Genomic DNA, 24,385 nt, shown 5'->3' with positions numbered 1-24,385 from the left:
ATCTTGTTCCACTAGGCAGTTAGCTTGCCAGCACTTAGTTCTAGGCCCCGTCTAGAACAAGCATTACCTCACAGGGAGGAGGAAAGTGACTCTTCACTTTTTTCCAAAGGTGTCTCTTTAATGGCACGCTGCAAACAATATAGAGTCCATGCCACTAAGTTTCTTTCTAGAAAGTTCCTAGGAAGCAGTTCTTCATGCTTCCGTCTCTATGCTTCTGCCCAGATGTGTTTACATCTGGAGAAATTATTGGTGTAGTCTAGATTACAGTGATTTAAAAAAAAATGTCTTAGCAATGTGCTAAAATGAAGCCTCGTGTCTTTAGGAACATGATTTCCTTTAAAGGGAGGAACGTTGCCTGCCAACACTAAGCTGGGTTTGTTTCTCCTGCAGCAGCTGATGGTTTGGGGAGCATAGCCCTAGATACCACCCAGCTCAACATGTCCGTCACCGATCCCACTGCCTGGGCCACAGCTATGAATAACTTGGGCATGGTTCCCGTGGGGTTGCCTGGACAGCCGCTCGTGTCTGGTAAGCTCTCTCCCGGTCTCAAAGATGATTTGCAAAACTGCCAAACACTGTGGGTGACAGGTGTTCTGTGGTAATCTCTACACCAGTGTTGGATGTGGCCTTTGGTTGTTTTTGACCTGGCCGAGTCTGGCTGGCTGCATTAGAGATTGTTTTCTCCTGCACTCTGCTTCTGGCAGACTCAGCAGCCCTGACCCTCATGGCTCTTGACACACAGCCCATCCTTTCTCCAGCTTCAGCAGCTGCACTTTCAAACTGGTAGGTGGGATGGCTGATACCTGCTTTCCAGTTTGTGAAACTTGGCCTTGTACAGCGCCCTATTCCATCGCCATGGCCTTTGTGATAGCTCTGAAGTGGCTCCCACGTTTGGCTGCTGCTTTTGCGCATGCTCCCACGTTTCAAACCTGGAAGCTGAAGATGAGTGTTGAAGGTCACTCTTCCAGCCCTGAAGTGACATGTGTAGAAACTCATTTCAACCGACACTACATCCAGACTCCACTGCCTGTCACACTTTGAAGCAGTATTTCAGAACAGCCGACAGATGGCATATTTAGAAACATCATGAAGTCAAAGGTCATTGACAGGTTTTACTTCTTAATTCTACATGTATTTATTGGGGGTCTTAGGTGGGTTTTGTAAAATAGGCTTTGAAAAATAAAATTTTATATATACATGTATGCACATTTGTAAGTATCAGCAAAAAACATGTCTTGACAAATTGAAGTAGACAGACATGACTGGTGATGGGGCAAGGCAGATGCGCAGATCGGGGTACAGTGGTGGGTGGTAAGGTGTAATGTGTCAGTTTGCTGACCCGTCCCTGGGTGTCTGAAGGAACCAGCGATAGATGAGAGCAGCGTCTGTAGAGACAGACTCCCGTCTGAGTCTGGAGGAACTTGAACACTCACGGAGGCTCTACTGGGTACACAGGCCTCGACAGTCAGCAGATGGGCCCGTCCCCATCCTCTTGGGATGAGCACTGGAAGCTATACTGCAGGGTGTGTCTAAAAGCACAATAACCGTCTTTGTCCACCAAGTCCACACACGCTGGATGGTATGTACCAAAGAGGAACTGAGTGTCACTGGAACGTTGAATTCTGTCCACAATGAGAAGTTCCATCTGTCCTTCATTCTTTTCTTTCTTCCTCTGTCGCACTGTTCCTTAATCTCTCTCTTCCTCCTTCATCCACGCCTCCAGCTCTCCTTCCCTTTTGTTTTGTCAACAATGTTCATTAAAAACTAAATTAGCTATATTAAGTTATATGTAGCATATATATGTATATATACATATATGTGTGTATAAATATTTATTTACATATACACAGTTTCTTTTTTACATGTTTAAAAGTCATTTTGTGTGTATCAGTGCTTTGCCTGCATATAATTCTGTATACTGCATGTATGCCCAAGGCCCATGGAGGCCGGAAGAAGGAGTTGGGTCCCCTGGAACTGGAGTCACAAACAGTTATGAACCAATGTGTGAGCTCTGAGAATAGACTCCAGGTCCTCCGCAAGAGCAGACAACTGTTTCTAACCACCGAGTCACGTCTCCATCCTCACAGTTCCTGTTTACCATAGCAAGAAGGAGCCTGAGAGGAGAGGAGATTTAGGAAAGCTGAGACAAGGAAGAAAATCAAAGGAAAGAAAGAGACTAGAGTGTAGCAGTTCAGATGGCGCACACCTGTAATTCCAGCACTAGAGTGTAGATGGTGCACACCTGTAATTCCAGCACTAGAGTGTAGATGGTGCACACCTGTAATTCCAGCACTAGAGTGTAGATGGCGCACACCTGTAATTCCAGCACTAGGGCAGCTGAGCGATTATGATTTTTTTAGCTTGCTTGGTTACTTGGCTAGTAAATCACATCTTTAAAAATTCTGTAGGGTTAATCTAATCGACAGCGGTTCTCCCATACAGGTGGGCGTGCCCACACACAGAGCGCTATCTATGAGCTGCTGAGGAGTGTATCCAGGCCTCTTCTCAGAAGCCCATCCAGGCAGATCCTTCCTTTTGATAACATGCGGGTTCCGATTCGGATTTCTCCACTTATCTCTTCCCAGCTCTCTAATTGAAATATGCAGACAGCAGAAATTACCTCACTCCTAGCTCCCATGTCTCTCAGAAAAACATGTGACTTCCAGAATAAGCCCAAACCTCAATAATTCATTATTTTTCCTCACAATTTTGAGTCTTCTGACATTTTAACCATGACCAATTTATGATTTTCCTAGCAACCTACCATGAAAAGAATTACAGCCCTACTCGTTATAGAAGATTTACCGTATCTGCCCCGGACTGCGTTCTCTATCTCCCGCATTAGCCAGACTGCTTAAGCGGGTTTCTAGCCTTTCCTTGTCTCTCCCCCGTTCTCTGGCTCACCTCTGCAGCCTGGCTAGGTGAGCCGCGCATTGCTGTGTTCTCAGGGGCAGCTAGCTTCGCTTACTGACTGAGCATCAAGTCCGGTCCTGTTGAGACTTTCTGGCATTTGTGCATTTTCCTTCCGTCTTTTTTTTTCTTTTTCCTGTGAAAATATTTCAGTCATTGTGAATATGGAATATACTCTTATGTTCTTTTTTTGTGAACATATTATTGTCAGCTGTTTTCCATTGTATGCTTTCAGGTTAAGGTGACTAATCCATTAAGTCGTAGACTCACGTTCCAAGCCTTTCATCCACTTCTCCTTTCTCTGCTGTTGTCCTGAATGTGTTCCTTTAGAGAACTTAGTTTTCGTCGTGTAACGGCATCCTGAACCTTTCTGTAGCGTTATCATAGCTGTTAAGACCTTCCATAGCACTTAATGCGACAGCTTATACAAAATGTGGATCTGTATGTAGAATATTAACTAAATGCTGGTCTTTTATCCTTTTTTTTTCTTTTTAAATTTTTTCGACAGTTCTATACACATAATAATGAACTTCAGTCATTTTCACCCCACAGTTCCCTTTCTCCCTCCCTCCCTCTTCCTCTGAAACTCTGGAGAAGGTTATGGCACTGAAGAAAATGACCCTCTCTCCCCCAGTAACCAGGAGTTACTCAGGAGGGAGGGGGGGGCTCATGAACCAAACCACCACGTGACAAATGTTGACATGCCCAGCTGTGCATAGGTTTTATGCTGGCACTCGCTGCTGCAACAGGGTCATGACCAAGGCTTGGGCTCTAACTCAGGTGACACAAATGTCCCACTTAGGGCCGCCCACTCCTCCATTGCCTATATAGTCGGCATTTGAGACAGGTAAGAGACTGTTTAACTGTGTCACACACTACAATAAGTGTCTGTGATAAAGATCAAGGACAGCCCTACTTTAAGGATATAAACCTGAGCATTTGGAAGGTAGTTTGACAGGCCATAGAACCAGCTAACCTGGACTGAGGCTGAACCAACAGTCAGGGAGTGGTATGGCTCTAACCTAGACCTGCACATCTGTTATGCTTGTGTTTCTGTGGATGTCCTAACAGTACAGGGCTGCTATGACCCTTTTGCCTGCCTCTGGGACCCTTTTCCTCCTTCTGGGTTGCTTCATCCAGCCTTAATATAAAGGGATGTACCTAGTTTTATTGAAATGTGATATGCCATGCTTGGTTGAGATCCCTAGGAGGCCTGAAGAGAAGGGGAGGGAATGGAGGAGGGGGGGACCGGGAAGACAGGAAGGAGGGACACTGTGGTCAGGGTGTAATAGATGTGAAAGGAATAAAATGGAAATGTAAAAACAAAAAATTAAAGGCAGTTTGAGGGAACTTGAAATTTGACTCAGCAATTAAGAGCGCTGTTCTTAGAGAGGATATGGGTTTGGTTCCCAGCACCTATATGGTGGCTTGCAACCCTCTGTAACTCCAGTTCCAGGGTATTTGGCCACTTCTTCTGGTTTTGGTGGGCACCAGGCATGCATACAATACACATACATGCATGTAGGCAAAACATTCACATTTATAAAAAATACAAATATTAAAAAGAAAGCAGCTTTATATCATGACCACATAGCAAAACAATAGCATCGGCTTCACCATAAGGACCCTCAACCTCCCTAACCAGGTCTACAAATCAGTCCATTCCTGAGAAAGGGGCCCCCAGCCAGGCCTACAGAGCCACAGACCAGTTCTCTCCTGTCAAAGGGGCCCCCAGCCAGGCCTACAGAGCCACAGACCAGTTCTCTCCTATGAAGCACCCTTTTAATTAGTTTTTGTTTTGAAAAATATAAATATATTACTGTGAACTTTGTAAAGCTCAGTCAGGATTTTTCATCTATTATTTTGCCTGGTTGGTTCTTATATGTAGAACTAGTAGGTCAAAGAAGACAATATTTCAATGTTTCTTACCCTACAATAGGCAATTAATTTCCATAAAACTCAGTTACATTTCATTTATTAATTTTATTTGTGAATACGGTGTGCTCTTCCTTCACTTCGTATTTTCTCAGCATATGAATTCTGTACGAAAACTCCCGTGAAGGTCCACGCACTGAAGGCGTGGTCTGCAGAGTGCGGCGGGACAGGAGGTGGTGGGACCTTGAGGAGGTGAGGCCCAGTGGGAAGAAGCCAGGTCTTGGGGTACGGCCTTAGACAGGATATTCGACTCCAAGCCCCGCCCGTTTCCCTCTTCACGGCCTCAGTTCACACCATGATTTTCAGCTTTGCCAAGACAGATGTCTTCAAATCCAGGAGCAAGGGTGAACCTTTTCTCCCTGTCAGCTTATCTTCCTCAGGTTCTTCATCATGGTGGCAGGAAGCTGGCAAAGACACCTTGGTTTCACGCCCTACCCCCCCCCCCCCGTTTTTATTTTTATTTATGGTTTCTTTTTATAAACAGGTTATATCTCATTCTGAACTTATTTTACCAAATGTGGTCACGAGTCACTTTTCGTTGGTTTATGCTAGCTTCCGTTTTAAATTCTATTTTAACAGTCGGACTACATACTTCCTAAAATATTTATCTAGCCTGTTTTATTTTCCTTCTTAATGTTAGTTCCCTTAAGAAACATTTCCTTTATGAATTCTTTATTCTAGTTCTAAGCGTAGGATAGTTTGCACACTCCGGAGGCTGATCCATGTGTTTTCAGTTATACGCTCTCATGAACTCTCCTCTCTTTTACCAGAAATCAGATTTCTGTAAATGTTTCTCAGTTTTTAAAATATCTCTTGCATATTAGTTATCTATTTTCCAGCACCACACTGGTTGATTCATGCAGCTCTATACTTTGTTTAATGAGAAGCTGTCATCTCTTTCCTAAACTTCATGTTAAGGTCTCGTTGTCCTTCTCAGCAGAACCACAGCGTCACAGGAGGCTCGGGGTCCACACTGGCCACCTCAGGAGCTCTTCAGTGTGACTGTAGAATGCCTAAGACCGGCTTTAATGTTTCAAGAGGGACTTAAAGATTATTTAGTGTAGCATCCCTTCCGAGAAATCCTCTCTGCAATATCTCTGACAGGATTATGGAGAGGCTTGGTTTATGAGCACTTGGCTTGCCCCCAAAGTTTCTGATATTTCTAAATGACCAAGTACTCTTCCTGTCTTTGTTAAAATTAAACTGATACTAAATCCTGTTCCTAGGTGCTTCTTCAGTTTATTGAGAGATTAAAAATTATCAGCAAAGCGAAGTACACATTTTTCATATCCTTTGATTTTATCAGAAGGATTTCCCAAGAAATCTCAGCCCTCGTTACTGTCGCATTGTACCTTTGTGAGGCTCTGCCTTTTGTTGCGGTAGATAGGCCTCTTCCCCGGGTTCTCCGGATCCCACCCCTGCTTTCAGGAACGCCCACTCACCTCCTGGTGAAGTTCTGCTTGCGATTATTGCAATGTACCTGCTTTCTCTTGTCCAAAAAGCAGCATTATAGTGTTATGCGCATCCACCCTACATCTTCTGCTACAGGGGGATGCCGCTTCCCTACGCTTAATGTCTCCTGTTTGTTTAATCCCCATCATTGTTTTAGGGCTTCGTGGAGTTTTGTGAGTTTATTTGTTTTGCTGCCAGTGTTTTGTGCATTATTGTAGAGCCCTGCTCTCTAAATTGGTTAGAATATTCATTTATCACAAGGTGGCGTGAACACGGCATTAGTATATAGGTGGCCTGACAACCGTGCCCAACCCTGGGTTAACCACAGGCAAATTACGTTCTTTGTGGAATTTCTCCATGTCTTTACTATGTTAATTCACAATGTGCAGTTTTTCACAGTGTAGGAGCTAGTGTCTAGGGTTCTCAAACTTAATCTAACCTTCGGGAATACCCACCAGTATTTATTTCCTGAGCCACCATCTGCACCAGGCATTTCCTGTCAGCAGAGGGAAACCTTCTCTAGTGTGTCCCTATTTCTCGTCTCCCTGGTCACTCACATGACCTAGTCTGTGACTGCAGTAGTATGTGCCATAGCTGAATGGTGTCACTATCCAATTCTACCTTCCCTAACAACTGTTCCCTGCTCGAGTCTCTCCTGAAACCTGTTCACAGTTTTCTGTGACACACATTGTTCCTCTATTAGAGACCCCGAACCTCTGTTGTCACAAGCCAGAATCTAGGTGTCACATCCTGCGCTCTGACCATCTGTGCAGTCGGGCACTCTCTTCTCCGTGTCCAAGTCTCTCCAACCCTGTCTTGGATTTTGTAAAATTTATTCTTTGAGACTTTAATACTGGCACAAAATATATCCTGATCATATTTCCCTGCCCCAGCACCTCTTATCATGTCGCCTCCCTCCCAACATCATGTCCTTTTTAATAATTTAATTCATATTTTTATTGCTTAATAATTTTATACATGCATGTAATATGTTTTGATAAAAATTTACCCCCCCCATTCCCTCCTACCAATTCTTGCCCCCACTACCTACTAGCCTCTTCCAATTTCAGGCATTTTTTTTTTTTATAAAAAAGCACTGTGTCCACTTATGTGCATTGGTACCATGCTCTGTAGTGAATCTTGAGTAGCCTCTGAGGGCCCACATCCTTAAAAGAGACTGACTGACTCCTCCTCTATCAGTTACCTGTAACTCTTCAGCTAGGGGTAGGATTCGTGACTACCTCCCTCCTCTGTGCTGGGACTTTATTTATTTATTTATTTATTTATTTATTTATTTATTATGGTCTGGCTTGAGCTTGCACAGATCTTATCTTGTTCATGGTGTCACATTGCTGTGATGTCATGCGAGCAAAGGTGTGTCATGTCCAGGAAACACTGTTTCTTTCAGTCATCAACTGCCTCTGGCTATTTCTATTTCTTCTTCCACATTGATCCCAGAGCTTCAGGAGAGAGTGAAATATCGATGACCCATTTAGAGCTGAGCACTCCATGATCTTTTATATTTGCATTTTGACCAGCCGTGGGTCTCGGTGATTAATCACCACCTACTGCAAGAAGGACCTTCTATGATGATGGTTGAGAGATGTGCTATTCCTTGGGTATAATGATAAGGCACCAGGGGTCAGTTTAATACTGCATGCATTTAGTTGAGTTAGAGCAGTAGTTGTCCCCTAGGCCACAGGTTCTGGGCACCATTAATGCTGACAGGCATGACTTTTATCTTGAGGAACTGGCCTTAAATCCAATGAAGTGTGGTTAATGGAACCCGACTGACTTTAATTCAAGGGTTGAGTTACTCCCATAATGCTGTTACCACTATGGCACTAGTGAGCATATCTTATTAGGCCCGCCATTACTACAGCTTCACAGATTGGTAAGACTGGTGAGGGGGTGAGGGTCTTTCTTTCTTGGTAGCATACACAGCACCACAGAGCACAATGAAAGGTAGCCATCTAGGACCAAGTTTCCAGGTCAGTGTTCAATGTTCTACTCCATGTTCTATGACTCAAGTATGCAATGCCTTCAGTGATAAAGTCTTACCGTTAGATTCTGGAGAGTAACCAAAAGCAATGGCATACCCATTGTTTGGTTTGCAGGAGGTCTCTGGATCCCAGTGACTAACAATTCCAGAAGAAGTTACCCATTCCTGGCATCAGACTTGTTATTGGGTAGCCTAAGGTATCTAGAGGTGTTACCACTGTTATGAGATAATTCCCATTTAAACTCTCAGGTGGCAGGGGAGGGGGGTGATAATGGAGAGTCTGGGTGGAGATGGCAGGCCCCTACCTAGGAAAGTGTCACAGGACTTGAGGTCTTCATGCTGCAGGGTGGAGTCATATCAGAGGTAGGAGTGCCTACCAGGGAGTGATGCACCGGAAAGGAGATCCTCATGCCACGCACGAGCGCGCATGTGCAGCTGTAATGGAGTCTGTCCTAGTTTATTTTCCAAAGCCATGAGAGTCAACTAGGAGGAGATTTGGAGAACAGGAGGCTTTGTGGATGTCTTCTGGTCATAAGGCTATCCCTTCCTCTCTTCTGCTTTGTGGCATCTCCTTTCTTAATATCAACAGTCTTTCTTTAGCTGTTACTGGTTTAAGTCACTGTGACTCTTTCACACTAAGTTCCTTAGCATGCCCTCTGTCTGTCATATCTGGAAAAGGTATCATACTCCCTCTTAGCTGTGAGGATAGCCACAGACAAAGGAGTGGCACATCCTCACTGGGGATTACCTTGAAAGCAGGAGAGACTTCTCTGCACCTTGAGTAGGTATTAACACCCTCCATTGCCCTGTGTTCACTCCTCTCTCTCCTTTTTACACATTCCTAGCTCCCCATCCTCGCAAGCTCCTGCCACTCTGAAAGTTCCACTCTCTAACTCATGGGAGGCTACACTGCCTTCTTCATTATACATTCCCCTTCCCTGTGGTTTTCATTCATTTTCATTCTTCTCTGCTTCCTCAGACTATATATATATATATATATTTTAATAATTCCCTTCTTGGGTTGGTTAATCCTCCAAGAAACACCTTTTATCCTCTTTAATGTGCCCAGATATGAAGAGGCATTTGCTAAATCCTTTCATCTCCTCAAGCATCACCCCTTTAACTGGGATTTACTGAGCCAGATGTTGTGCTGTATGCTGGGATTACAAGACATAGTCCTCACCGTCATGTGGTGGAGCCAGCAGAGAGGTGGGAATAAGGAAATAAGCCAAGATTAATCAACAGGGCGAGGGGAGATGTTTCTAACAACTATGGATGCCATGGAATGACATCACAGAGTAGCAAGCATGGCAGTGGTGACGTACAGAGAGAGTCACTGTACTTCTGCAAAGTGTGAAAAAAATGTGGGAAGTTAGCAACAGGTGGTTGGATACAAGGCTGTAACCGCTGCACAGACAAGAGACAGTAATGACATAATGATAGTCATAGCCTTGGAGTTAGAGATGCAGCCGTGTGAAGGGCCTGGAGAGACATTTGTTCTGATTATTGGAACGTTAGGGATGCTCATCTGAGTCCGTGTGGAGTATATGGAGCGTGAAGAATAACCAGGAGTCCTAAGAGTCTAGCCTTGGAATTCAATCAGATAGTGCCAAAGGCAAGAGGAAACGAAGCAGAAGAGAAGATGTTGATTCTTTTTTTGCCATGACAAGTTTGGGCCCTCTTTGGAAGGACATTCAGTGAGCATAAGGTCTACGTTATGGGCCCTCAGCTCAGGTAGGGTGGAATCATGGAGAAGTATCTTTGGCAGCCATGATGCACAATGGTCTTGCCTCCCATGGGGACTTTTCTGCTGTGAAATTGGAGGAATCCTTTTCTTGCCTATGCAGTTGTCACTCTGACCTCTGACCCCAATCCCTCCCTCATGTATTTCTCCTGTGGCCTGCTGGAATCTGTGCACTGCTGGGCTCCAAGGCTTGAAATGAGCGGTGGGGTCTAAGGTAATGAATGCCTTCTGGGAACCTTGCCATACACCACCTCCTCGGCTCACAGATATTCAGGGTACTCTGTTGATAAACTGTGCACAGGCGCTCATTTCATAAGAAAAGAATGCTCCCAGCACCCACTTTTGTCTCTGATTTCTCATGTGGTGATGGTGATATTCCTGACCCAGCCAGGCATGATTCAGTGCAGGTAGGGAGCATGGTGTACAGTAGTGGGACTCTGACTCACTCTCTCTCTCTCTCTCTCTCTCTCTCTCTCTCTCTCTCTCTCTCTCATTTTCATTTTCTAACTAATTGAAACATTTTTCAGTATCCAGATTCAAAAACCAGACAGGCCCATGTTCAGGTTTGTGTGCCAGATTTCATACACTTGTGTAACTTCTCGAGAACACTAGGACAGTGTGCTGGTATAGTTATCCATACACCACAATATTACGAGAGGCTCAAAATGCATATTGTATTATACAATACAACACAATACAATACAATACAATACAATATAATACAATGAACCAGAGAAACAGGAACTTACATGACAGGTGATATGCTTAGATTTCTATATATCCAAAGTAGATACTGTAGTGGTTTGAAGGAGGATTGTCCTCCTTGGGTTCGGGTATTTTAATACCAGGTAACCAGTTGGCGGTCTGTTTGGGGAGGTTATAAGAGGTTATAAATGATACAGCTTCACTGAATGAAGTGTATCATTGAGGGTTGGCTTTGAGTGTTATTGCCTCAACCCACTTCCTGTTTGCCCTCTCTACTTTCTGTGCAGATGGAAATAGAATAGGCAGTTCCCTGCTCCTACCAGGACTTGCTAGACCTCCAGAACTATAAGCCAAAACCAGAACAAAAACAAACAAAAAGCACACCTCAGTCTCGCCACTCAAGAGATAGAGTCAAGACTGTCTCCAGTAAATTTGAGGACAGACTCATTTACATAATGAGTTCTAGGTCTTCCAGGGCCAAAGAGCCTGTCCTGTCTCAGCATGGCCTCAGTGGGAACAGTTCTTGCCCCTGGGATAGGGCGGGGCCTCCACAAGTCAATGGCTGCCGAGGGCGTAAGGCTTGTTTGTATAATAATGTATATATTTTACATTGCTCCTTTAAAGAATGTCCTCCCTGTTAATGGTAATGACTCCATGATAATCACATAGCAGGAGTCCAGGAGGCAAAGATGTGGCTAATGTCTCAGCAAAAAATGATAAAAACTTCATTCAGGACAGCCTGTAGCAAAGAACTCTAAAACCATACGTTCAAAAATATATAATTTCTCAAATATGCAAGAAATATAAAGATGCAATAGGAATTATATGAGAGGCTTCACCGAGTCTAAAGGAACAGAGTTACATTAATGAGCCAGCTTGTCAGAAAGGTTCAAAGACAGACATATGCAAGTGCAGGCCGAATCCTGAGTTCAAGGTCAGCCTGGGATGAATCTGCTTGGTAGAAATGGTAATTTTAGAACTGGGTCCCACCCAGCTTAACTGAGGTAGGCAGATCTCTGAATTCTTTTGCAAGGTTAAGAGAAAATGTGTTTGCTATTTCTTATGGGTTAAGGAGCTGGGGTCTAGGGATGCTAATTTATAGGCTAACAATTAATATGTAAAATAAAAGACTAAGTTTATGATCCCCAGGAGATGAGCTATCCAGGGAAAGTTTGTAAGGTAACTAGAGAGACCTGGAGAGACTGCAGGCCGGAAATCTGTCTCCAGTAGAACAAGACCACCAGCTTGGACCCATGATTTGACTTTAAGTTGTTTGTTTTCACTGCTCCCAGACACCCCTTCTCCCAGAACCCCTCTCCAAGCCGAGGCTGGTCCTTGGCAGTTGGCACCCAAGACAGAGTCTGAGACAAGGGTTGGTAAGTATATTGAGCAAATTCAGTTTGGGACAGATTTCATTCTTGGAGTGAGATAGAGCTAGAAAAATGGGTGAAGATTTGGTGAATTAAAATGGGTCAAGCAAATCCAAAAAGCAGAGGAATGTATATTAAGTTCTTGAAACAAGTGGTTAGTAAGAAATATGTCAAGGTTCACACAAGTCATGCAAGATGTCCTTGAGTTCATACAGAAAGTTAGAAGTAGAGTCACTGAGTTTTAATACATGGTGCAAAGTTGGTAAAGACATTCACAAGTGGCTACAGACCCATGGGGTGAAGAAATGCCCCAGCTTGCTCTTTTTTGTTGGAGCATAATTAGCAAGCCTGAAGAACAGAAATGGCTGAAGCTCTGCTGCGCTCCAGCTGGGCCACAAGGAGTCAGCTTGCTCCGATTTGATTAGGCAAACTATGCCTTTACTAGGGCCACCCTCATGGTGAAGGCTTTAAAGGCAAATCTTGCTCTTTCTGAAAGTGAAACTAAATTGAAAAAACCTCCCTCTAGAGATAATCTCTCAGAAGTACTTCCTCTGTGGAAGAGGAAGCTCTTGTTAAGTATTACAATGAGAAATGGCCTCATCCCTAGACAAGCACTACTCAAACAATCAAACAACCAATCAATCAAACAATCAATCAAGGTTATAGAGAAAAGGAAACCTAGGAAACAATCTCATACAAGTCTGAGAGCCCGCAGCACAAGAGGCTGCCCAATGGGGGCCATCCTCTGTTGCACCTTGTTACAGATTTTTCTGCCTCCTTGCAACTTAACAAGCGCTTGCAATGGCAGCAGCTTTCCGGGTGCTTTCCCCACTTCAAAAAACGGGAACGTAAAAATAAAGTTCCAAGCTCTGGACTTTGTTTTAACCGTGGGTAGCAGGGGCACATAAGTCGCCAATGCCATCGAGGGCAAAGCGGCAAAGCACCAGGGTGTGTGCTGCGAGCAGAGCAGGGGCTGCCACTCCGGCAACATTGTGTGGATGCTGCCAGAAAGGTTTCCTCTGGTAGAAAGAATGTAGATCCAAATTGCACAAAAATGATAAGCCGCCTCCCGCTAAAAAGCAATTGTCCTCAGCAAGGAAACTTTCAGGGGACCCAGCCACAGGCCCCTCAAATAATGGGGGCCAGCGTGAATCCTTTTGTTCCAGAGTTGGTCCACCCTAGGGAGCACAGGACAGGACCTCAGTTCCACTACCTCAGTTCTATTAACTCCTGATTCTCCCCCAGTGACAGTACCCACTGGGGTACATGGTCTATTGCCCATGGGCACGGCGGGACTAATTTTAGGCAGAAGCTATACCTCCCTACAAGAGATACATCTAATTCCAGGAGTTATTGATTCTGACTACACAGGAGAAATAAAAATCATGTTGCAGCCGCCCAACAAAAACAGTACAGATTCCTGCAGGACAGAGGGTTGCTCAAATCTTGTTGTTACCATTATGCGTTGGAGTTCAGTCGATACACAACAGAGAGAGAAGCTTTGGTTCAAGCCATCTAGTGTTTTGGGTGGAAGAAGTAAAGAAAAACAGGCCTTTTAAGGAGATAACAATAAATGGAGAAGTTATCAAGGGTCTTTTGAATACCGGAGCAGATGTCTCCTGCATAGCTGGCAATGATTGGCTAGCTATGGGTGGGTGCAAACTGGCTCACTGCCTCTTCTCTCTTCACTCGATGGTGTGGGACCTGCCTCTCATGCTGCTCAGAGCACAGCCATTTTGTATTGGGAGGAACAAGAGATTTAAAGGAATAGAGAGATTTTTTTTTCCAGCCTTATCTGCTACCCTCTTTACCCTTCACACTGTGGGGGCTTTTCTGTTGACTCCTTCAGATCCTGTTGTCATGCAGGGGATGTTAAAGATGGGCTTTGAACCACATAGAGGCCTTGGCCAAAGGCAACAGGGTACGCTAACGCCCACTGAGAAAAGCTAGGGAAGGACTGGAGGGACCTTAGGGTCACTGGCATGGTGCCACCAGGCACAGAGGTGGTCTCACCCCACCTACTGACACCACCAAGCTCTGGTGACACACAGCCAAGGGGACCCATATCTGGGGAGGAGGAACCCAGCAAAAAACGATGGAAGGAAGGAAGGAAAGAAGGAAGGAAGGCAGGAAAAGAAAGAAAGAAAAAAGGAAGGAAGGAAGGAAGGAAGTTACTTTTGATAATGATATTTTATCACAGAAACAGAAAAGTAACTGCTTATCTAATGCATATGCTATATAAATTGCAAAAATGATTGTCAATTATAAGTCATAATAGATGTGATAAGCATGCGTTTACCTAGAGGATTCTGGGAAGAGATTAAGAAAGGCTTCTCTAGAAAAGTAATAATTGATTAAGCCCTCAGGAAAATCATATATATTTTCCCACTCAGAAGATATTCTAATTCCCCAAAGAACGGGAAGAAAATCAATACTTAAGTTCACATACTGAGATTGATTTGAGTGTTTTTAACCTGTCAAGTATATGTGTACATGAATGCACACTAACGTGTATCAAATCTTTGTTTTAATGTCAAAGTCTCATTTGTTAATATGCAAGATTGCATAGTGAATTTTGTATCTTTTTTTCCATTTTGCTCACATAATTATTCTGCACGCAGCCTTATTTATGTGTTCATGCTATGATCATAAGTTGTGGAAATATCACATTATGCATTTCTATGACTATCATTTATCTAATAGATGGTGCTGGTTTCTGTGGGCAAGAATTTAATTCATACTTAATCTATCTTTGTATCTTCTCTATTATCAAACATAGATCTTGGGGTTCAGTAGTCATATAATTGAATAGATTACCATTGTATTCATTTATATGACCAATTGTACGAAACTTGAAAAAAAGAAAGTTTTATCCTTGCCCCTTAGACATTTCTGAGGCATAGTCTTTGTAGCTTTAATCATGGGGCAGTATCCAAGGCGACTACACCCACTGCCCCTGACTGACAGCTCTGATGTATTTTTCTCATCTTTGAGCATGATGTTTCCAGATTTTGTCTTGTCTAGGAATGTGTCTTTCCTGTCATTCCCCATCATATTTATGCGTTCTTCCACCTTTGTGTGCATCTGGCATGTGTTTATGGCAAGTTGCTTGATTGGGCTTATCTACTAATTCTATTACCTGTGACATTTCTGAGTCTCCTTCACCTGACCGATGTCTCTCCAGGCAATGCAGTCCTCTTATTTCTTTGCATGCCCAACTAAGTCTTTGTGTCTCCCATACACTTTGAATTTTACATTGCCACGGGTTAGGTTTTTGTTTTTTTGTTTTTTGTTTTTTTAATTTCTTCAAGTATTTTTGGGATTTGCTCAGAGCTCAGGTCAAGTTCATTGGAAACAGCTTTGACTCCTTCAAGGTTACCAGTAGACTTGGGTAAGTATGTCCAGGAACCCTCTAGACTACACAGAATTTTAACTAATTCAAGGTGAAATCCTTTGGGGAACTTTCCTCCATGTGTTGCAATGCACGCTGAGCTTCAGATTGGCCCTGGCACTGGTATTTTCCTCATAAGCATCTTGATCCTATAAACCCACCTGAAAATGTGTAGACCTCACTGTCTGGGAGGGCTTACTCATTGTCCTCCTCCCACAGCTTAGTAGGTGTTGTACCCGGCTAGAATATAAACTCTGGATTTCTCTTCCTTACATTAAGTCCTGGACATGTTCCAGAGAGAGGGCAGAGGTCTTCCTAGGCTTGCTTTCAAACGTTTCTTGATCTTCGTCATCCCACATGTCCTGTTGTTCTATCTCTGAAAGCTGTCACTCCATGTCTACTCCTCATTTTCTACTTGAGGTAGCAGATAAAGTCCATCCCTGTTATTCCCTCATGGCTGGGAGAAGAGCGTTCAAAGTCTTTCCAGACATTTGTATGTGTTCCTTGGAGATGTGAGCAGCATGAATCTGAGGTGTGACATGATTAGCCAATCATGCTAAAGGAATGCTAAAGGGGACAGGAAAAAAATACCTGTCATGACAGTAGAAGAGGAGGCATTTGTGAAGGGGAAGGGGGTGAGTGGTCAGGGGAGGGGTGGTAAACAAGGCAGTATGGGAGCATGACCCAAGTGCATGAAGTGTGTGTATAAAAACACACTGAAACATACTGGCCTGCATAACTCACATATGCTAATGGAAACCCAAAGCAGGGCATACAACACATTTCCATATTCTAAGGACTATAGATGGCTAAAACTTTAATATATGCTAAAGTCTCTAAATACACTTCTTTGTTTACTATTCTGCTAAGCAATATTAGTAATTTTAAAACATAGATAGGGAACTAAAACCTGGTGATACCTAACTTTCCCACATTTGCTGATAGAAGAAAGTAATGTCAGGATTGAACCAGCTCTGCTGCCTATGCCTTTCCTACTCTATGAAGATTTGTAGGGAAATAACTAAAGAAAAGCCTCTTACATGCTTTCCTCATGCTGGTCCTATCTTCATATTTTTTATAGAAACCCTTAGGTCAACACACTGGTGGTAAAGAAGGAGAGGCATCATGAAGAACGTTTTATTATTATTACATTGGAATTCAAGAGATTTCAATGATCTCATTTATATGCGTGTCACTTTCTCTCATGCTTGAAATCCGAAGGTCCCTAGGATCCCTTTAGGGGCTGAGTTCCAGGGATCTGGAATTTGTCCTAGTACTTTACAGGAAATGACTCAGTGATAGAAAATAGACTAACATGAATGAGACCGTGAATGAGACCACGGTGGCCAAGCCACGGTCCATAACAGTCAAAAAAGTATGCGTACAGGGATAATACACACAAACTGTATGAAAAGAAGAAAGTTCTGTCAAAGAAATAAGACACTTTGAATATTTTAAGATCAACACAGTTAAGAGGGTCTTAGGTCAAGTCAACTTAAGCCTTTACTGCATGGAAGATGCAGGGGGCAAACAGAGGGTTCTGTTGCTCTGGTAACAGGTACTGGGAGCTCCTGCTGATGGAGTTCTTCCAGGAAAAAAGAAGAGGCAGGTACACCTGCTGATTGCAGGAGGGCAGCAGAGGTCTGGAAACTGTCGAGAGGGGGAGAGTGCCTTTAAGGTCCTCACCAAGGTGGACCAAGGAACAACAACAAGATTGCTGGCTGGAATTTGAGAGCCTCACACAGCTTTCCCTGAAGAGTGGCTCTTCGCAGGGGTGGGTACAGAGAGTGTGGGTTTCCCATGGGGCTAGACTGAACAGCTAATTTAAATCAAAGGCCAGACACAAGGGTGGGACCACACATTCCTACATGAGTGTAGAGGAAACAGTGAGGAAAGGGGAGGGTTGACTGTGGGAAAGAGGAGAAAGGAAGGAAATAGCAACAAACAGGAAGACAGGAGAAAAATCATTTTGTCATAGACCATGAAAAATCATCTGTAGAAGATGCAGATAGTAGCTTTTGAAGCTTCCATCTTAGGTTTGAGCCCTTGTTCTCTCCCTCAGCTGTATAACCCCAAGCAAAGGATTTAACCTGGATTGGCTGTATAGCTGCATAGAAGATTTTTTTCTTTTATTGAAAATGGACCTTTTCTCTCACATAGTATATCCTGATTATGGTCTCCTGTTCCTCTACTCCTCTGAGTTCCTCTCTAACTCTCCCCACCAATCCACATCCATTCACTCCATTTCTATCTCAACAAACAGAATTCTAAGGGACAATGATAAAATAACATATAATAGGATAAAATGAAAACCCACACATTGGAATCTGACAAAACAAACAAACAGTAGGAAAAGAGCCCAAGAAAGGGCACAAAAAATAGATACCCACTTGCTTGCACACCCAGAAATTTCATAAAAGGACTGAACTAGAAGCCATCATATATCTGCAGAGGGCCCGGGGCAGGCCTGTGCAAGCCCTGTGCACGCTGACTTAGTCTCTGTGAGTTCATACGTGCTTTGATAGTGTTGGTTAGAAGGCTTTGTTTTCTTGGTGTTCTCCATCCCCACTGGCCATTATATTCTTTCTGCCTCCTCTTCTGCAGGGTTCCCTAATAGGAGGGATTTGATGGAGACAGCCAGTTTAGGGCTAAGGGTTCTAAGGTCTCTCACTGTTTGTATAATGTCAGACTATGGTCTATGTATTTGTTACCATCTGCTGCAAGAGGAAACTTCTGATATAATGGCTGAGGAAGACACAATCTATGAATTTAGTAGAATGTCATTAGTAGTATTTGGTTTTACCCTAGACCCTGGCCAAATCTTGTCTTGGGTTCTTGATTGCCCACGCAGTGTCTGGTATTGATCCCATCTCGTGGAGTGGGCCTTGAGTCAAAACAGATATTGGTTGATTACCCCCACTAGCTTTGTGCCACCATGGCCTAAATATATCTTGCAGTCAGGACTCCATTGTCAATCCAAGGGTTTGTGGCTGGGTTGGTGTTTACATCTTGCATAGAAGGAGATGTCAGTATTAATGTCATGAGATTGTCGTGGGTTGGTAATGGAGGGTATTGGTGATATATGGGGGAGCTGTACATGTTTTCTTTACCTCAGTAGATAGCATTAGAGAAAGGAGTAGGGAAGGAAAAATCATGATCTTGGGAGATTTCCTATGAAATGGATAAAAAGAGAAAACTTGGCCTCTTTCTATGAAAAATGTCCTTGTCCCTTCTCATGATTTCTCCTAATCCATGATCAGTAACCACTATTGTCCTCCACAAGCCATGTGAAGGTAACAAGTGTGTCTTCAGTGCACACATACAACTAAAAAGTATCTCTCATAGTTGACTTGTGTTGACACTCCTGTCCATTCTTGGACCTGCGTTAGATCTTTTGAAACACTGAGTCCTTGAGGCACTCCTTAGGGCCTAGCCACGTCTAAGGAAGTTTGTTGGATGCTCAACTCCTATTGTCTTCACTACAACACAATTCTATAATTGTACCTGATTTTAGTAAAAGTAGCTGAGTCCAAAAGTGCCTGAGAGGTGGTTGTCGATACAAACCTAAAACTCTGAGCCATGAGCCGGGCGGTGGTGGCTCACGCCTGTAATCCCAGCACTCTGGGAGGCAGAGGCAGGTGGATTTCTGAGTTCGAGGCCAGCCTGGTCTACAGAGTGAGTTCCAGGACAGCCAGGACTACACAGAGAAACTGTCTCGGGGGGGGGGGGGGGGGGGGAAACAAAAAACCAAAACTCTGAGCCATGATCAGGATGTATGATGTGTCTTGTAAAAACTCAGGTTGAAATTCTAGCCACTAAGATATTTGGAAGTGGGGCCAATAGCCGGCCATGCCATGAAGCTAGAGACCTCATGGCTGGGATTTATGTCGCTATAAAACAGATCTAGGAGGCTCCTTGTAAGGATGCAATGAGGAGAGGTGACCACGGAGCATTAAGCAGGTCTTAGCAGAGCCTTGACACTGAACTTTCTTATCCCCACTGACGTGAAAAATTAACTTTGTTGTTGTTGATAAGCTCTCCAGTCTTCTGTTAGTTCCTTGCAGCAGCCCCTAAAAAACTAAAGCACAGGGTGTATACTTGTCTAATTAACTTTTACCTTAAAAAAAAAATGTCTCAGGCAGTAAGCGGAAGTCATTGAGGTACACTGGGGTAGCTGATGCACTGTTTTCCTCTTCATCCAGGGCGTTTTCTATTATCATAAAAGATACAATTTTGACCTTGAGACGTTCCTTCTGAAAAGTTCCTGTCTACAGAACAAAAGAAGACTTTCTCCTTAAGGGGAGGGAGAAATAGCATTGACTTCAAGTCCACTAAGTCTTTCAAAGCACAAGGGCAGCTTTAAAGAAAACTCCCTCACTTCAGTGGCTTGGACGCCTGTGACCTCCATCAGTTAATGCATACTGGCCATTTATTCCATCTCAGCAGGAAAAATAGGCCTCAGTGCCCTAATGTGAGCTGACTAAAGGCGCCGCAGGGGAGCCCTTGCCCGGAGTGAATCGTCACTGATGAGGTTCTAGCCAGAGACATTTCTGTGAGCTGTGCAATCACTCAAAATGCTCGGTTTTATATTTGCAAGACTTCCTGGCCTCTTTTGGAAACCATGAATTTGAGAGCGTCTTTTTGAATTTGTTCATCCCCAGCTGTGTGAAAATACTGCCTAGTCATGGGTAGGAAAAAGGCAATTTAGAAAAATAATAGAAGGAAAGATGGTTTCATCTGGCCAGGGATGGGGGCAGATGAGAGATTCTACAGAACATGGAGGATCTCAGTGTTGCACGGCCCTGGCCGGCCAGTCAAGATGGACAAGGGCATAGAAGTTCAGAAAAGGCATGAATACAGCACAGAATAAAAGAAAGGCAGAGTGCTCCAGGCCCTGGGTACAAGACTTTGACTCCTGTGCTGCCATCAAACAACGGTGGGCAAGTTGTAAGACCGAGTCACCTTTACTAGGGAAGATCTGAGCATTCGCTCACCCCAGATAGGATGCCAACAACAGACAGCATAACAATCAATGAAAAATGAACCAGGGGTTCATTGGGGTTATTTATTTACAGGAGAGAGAGTAACTCTAAGCATCCACATCACCAAAATGCTCCACTCTATGGTTTCCCCATAGCTCCGGATGGAGGGTTGGAGAAGAGAACTCTCTTTTTTTTTTTTTTTTTTTTTTTTTAATTTATGCAGCTGTGAGGAAGCCATAATCCGTGGTGGGTTGGGATGTTTTAGAAATGCTTTGGGATCACCCACTTCCTGTATGTTATTCCTCACCTACATGCTTTAACTAAGTGTAAACCATCTGTTCACAAAGCTAGACTTGTTAGTGCCTGATCTAGACTAAATAGACATTTGCTCATATCTCCCCCAGGAAAAGCCCTGTGATTAGCAAGTCACACAGCTTCCCAGAGCCTCACTAGGCGCCCTATCAAAAGAGGATGCTCAGCTCCCCGAAAGCTCTGTTATTTGGTTACTTAGAGAGAATCCCAACCCCAAATCAAGAACATAAGACACTAATACTCCTGATGCTAAAACAACTTGCATCCAGTTAATTACCTTCAGGAAATAAAGCAACATAGCAGCACAGTACCCACAAGCACAGTGTGTCTGTAATTAAGATAATCTTTCTGGTGATGATGGTGTCTCTTGTTTGTTTGTGCATTTACTCTCTGATGGATCCAGAGAGCCCCTGCTGAGTTAATCACACCTGTAAGCGTGTGAGGGATGTGGGAGAATTACTCTAAGGAACTCTAATCTCTTGAGGCTTTGAAGGACCAAGTACAAGAGCAAGAAAGAGGCTTGCCAGCTTCAGGGCCTTGAACTTCGCAGCGGCATATGCAGGGTTTCAATGTGAAAGCAATGCCGGAGTGTAAATGTGAAAAATGCACCACCAGGAACATACATAGTAACTTAAATGCTTGATGTGCCGTGGTCTCGGTTCAGACAGCTGTAAGGAAAGTATATAATGCTTGGTCTTTTCTTTAAAAGATAACGGAGGACTCTGCTAAGATCTCTCACATCACTGGCCTTGTTTGCTCTTACGATTAATTTTTGTGACGATCAAATCTGATTTCTTTCCTCTTCTTTTGGTGCTAGGGATATTTTTAGAACCCAGAGCCTCTTACGGGCTAAGAACTCTGCTACTGAGAACACACTCCAGCCTTGTATTTTGACTTCTGAATGTCTACGTAAAGAAAAGTAGGGACCTCATGGAATAAGCAGGAAGAACCAGGGATGTACATTTTCTCTTACATTCCTTGACAAAAACCTTTCATTTATTATGCTGGCACTCAGAAGGGAGCTGCTGTGCGTGTACAGTTTGCATGTGATGGCTCCACTCTAAGTGGCTTGATGCAGGATCACGTGATTAGGCCTGAACAGTCAGGAAGGCCATGATTCTTCTCATGAAAATGGGCACCCAAAAGCAAGATTTGGCAACAGTAATGGAAATATGATAGAAGAATTTGTATCGGCTTCCGACTTCATTAAGAAAAAGAATGCCAACTTTGGTAGGGTATCTGCCAGGAGTACGGATGACAGCTCTGTCTCAGTGCTCAGACAGAGCTGGGGGGACTTCTGATAGGAACAGCTCGCCCTGGTACTCGGTACTTCAATTATTTTCAGAGACATTTGAGAGGCAGCATGTCATTTAAACATTAATGAGCTGTCTCAAAGTGGGAGTGTCTCGCATTATTCCTGTGCTCCCAGCAGAGTCTGTTAATTTGTCAGAGGGCCCCTTTACCACCGAGATGGCATGCATCCTCATGTCTCAGTGTTATACGCCAAGCAGCAAACAGACTCATGTGAAGAGGGCTTTCTGTTAACCCGGGTCCAGTCAAGACCTTTCCTTCTTTGCGTTGTTTCCTACACACACACACACACACATGCACATATTAATGTATGGAGGCTGTGAGTTCATTCTCAGCTACACTTCCCCTCTGATGACTGGGGTGGTAACTAGTGTTTGTCTCCTTCTTTGGATGAGTGATATGTTGGCATTCTTTTTCTTAATGAAGTCGGAAGCCTATTTGTCCTTGATGACCGTCAGTGGCTCCATGGGAAACTCCACAGAGCAAAGGCGCATGCCTTTAAATAATCTCCCACGAGGCTGGAAGGTTTGGTGAGCTGTTGGTGGCAATGGCTGTGCCTGGGCTTTCTTAGTCACAATCACATGGTGGCCTTTTGAGACCCAGGGCACCTAGTAGCCCAGCTCTGTGGCTACTGCTCTCTTATTCCCTGTCTCACCCTTTCATTTCCTGAGGACATCTGCAGAGGGTGTGGGTAAGTCCTACAGAGCAATGTCTTGACACTTTATATAAGTTTTGGTGAGTAGTAGAGAAATTCCCAGGAATTCTTGCTTCCTCCTGGTTCCAGATGAAGGGCAGGCCAGGCATTTTATCTTTTTTTGAATGACCAGACATAAAGAGACAACTAAACGTTAGCCTTGGTTGCTTAATGCAAAGACTGGATGACCAAGAGGAAGCTACATTTTATTCATGCATTCACTGTAAGCATTTTATAGATCTAATACACAGGAAAAGACCGTTACCATTTCACAAAGCTTCTGAGATAGGGATCAAGTCAATGAGCCATGCTCGTTTCTTGCATCTGTAATCAATCTCCTTACGTCTGCCTTGTGTCATTTTGCATTCTCACTACTTTTCTTGTAATGACACCATGCCCAGTTATGTCTATCTCATCCTATCTTTATTATATTTGACCATCCATCCACACAGGGGAAAAAAGGAGAATAAATTGTAAGTAGGTGAGGCTATACACTCTCCAAGCTTGCCCCTAGTGACTTGCTTCCTTTGTAGGCTCTCCCTCCTAAAAGTTGCATAGCCTGGGACCTAGTGCTCAAATACATAAAGCACTGGGACAGCATTTCTCATTCTCACCACCACAGCCCTGTAGGAGGAAGTAGGTCCCTGGAGAGTAGGCCTTTGTAAAGGATATCCTGTCCTGTTCCCCTTCCTGGTGTGTTTTTCTCTACTTCCTGGTTACCAGGAAGTAAGTCTTCTCCTCTACATCATCCTCACCTCAGACCCAAAGTAAAGGCAGCCAGCTCACCATGACTGGACACCACTCAAACTGTGAGATGGAGCGATCCTTCCTTCCACCTCCTGCTTTCTCTAAGTATTTGTCATGATGAAGAAAATGAAAATCTAGCGCAATTTGTATTCAACAGGTATGCATTGAGGAAAAGAATCTTTCGCCTGTGGGATGTTTTTGTTTGTTTTGTTTTACCTTTTTGTACTGTGTCTTTTTTGTCAGAACCCTACAAACCATTTTCTCCTTTCCTTTGCAAAAAAAAAAAAAAAAAAAAAAAAAAAAAGAAAAGAAAAGAAATTGGAATGTGCCTTCCCTGAAGGCACACGGGTATCTTTTATCAGGTTTTAGGCCTGAGTGCCCACAGCAGGTAGCTCTGAGAATTTATACATCAGCTTCTTGGAAGCAGTTACTGGTGCTTGCAGCCAAGTACATGTCAAAGGGGTGAAGCAGTATTGTGTTTTAGCTGCAAATGAACTTCTTTCCTGCAGTAATTCAAAAAACATACAGTGCGTCACATTATTTTCTCTTATTATTTGTGTTTCGTCTTCTTTATGTGAATTATTTATAATGGCCAGTGTACAGTAGCAGGAATGCCTGCAGAGCCGTGTCCAATTCTGCCTCGGCCTCTTTGGCATCAACCTAACAGTGATCACAGTAAGGGATCTCTCACCTCAGCATCCTTGGACCGTGCTTTTTCTATTTTTATTTTTTCATGGGGCTGCTCAGGATGCAGGTAAAAGCACCAAGAAAAGATTTACCTAATATATATCTAAGTAGGATCATGCATGTCATAGTTGGAATGAAAAACA

At 43.6% G+C, this 24,385-nt stretch overlaps 1 protein-coding gene across 3 annotated transcripts in view; it reads left to right on the top strand.

Moving 5' to 3' along the window:
- Nucleotides 1-24,385, top strand: part of Enox1 (ecto-NOX disulfide-thiol exchanger 1) — a 567,937-nt gene that overhangs the window by 361,728 nt on the left and 181,824 nt on the right. For all 3 annotated transcript variants that reach the window (XM_052190902.1, XM_052190899.1, XM_052190900.1), the window contains exon 7: nucleotides 391-528. In XM_052190902.1, the coding sequence (XP_052046862.1) occupies nucleotides 391-528 (138 nt within the window). The remainder of the gene's footprint in view (nucleotides 1-390; nucleotides 529-24,385) is intronic.

The sequence above is a fragment of the Apodemus sylvaticus genome, chromosome 8 (genome assembly GCF_947179515.1).
Source record: "Apodemus sylvaticus chromosome 8, mApoSyl1.1, whole genome shotgun sequence".
Classification (NCBI taxonomy): Eukaryota; Metazoa; Chordata; class Mammalia; order Rodentia; family Muridae; genus Apodemus; species Apodemus sylvaticus.
The sequence above is the reverse complement of the archived record's forward strand: the minus strand, read 5'-3'. Positions and strand labels throughout refer to the sequence as shown.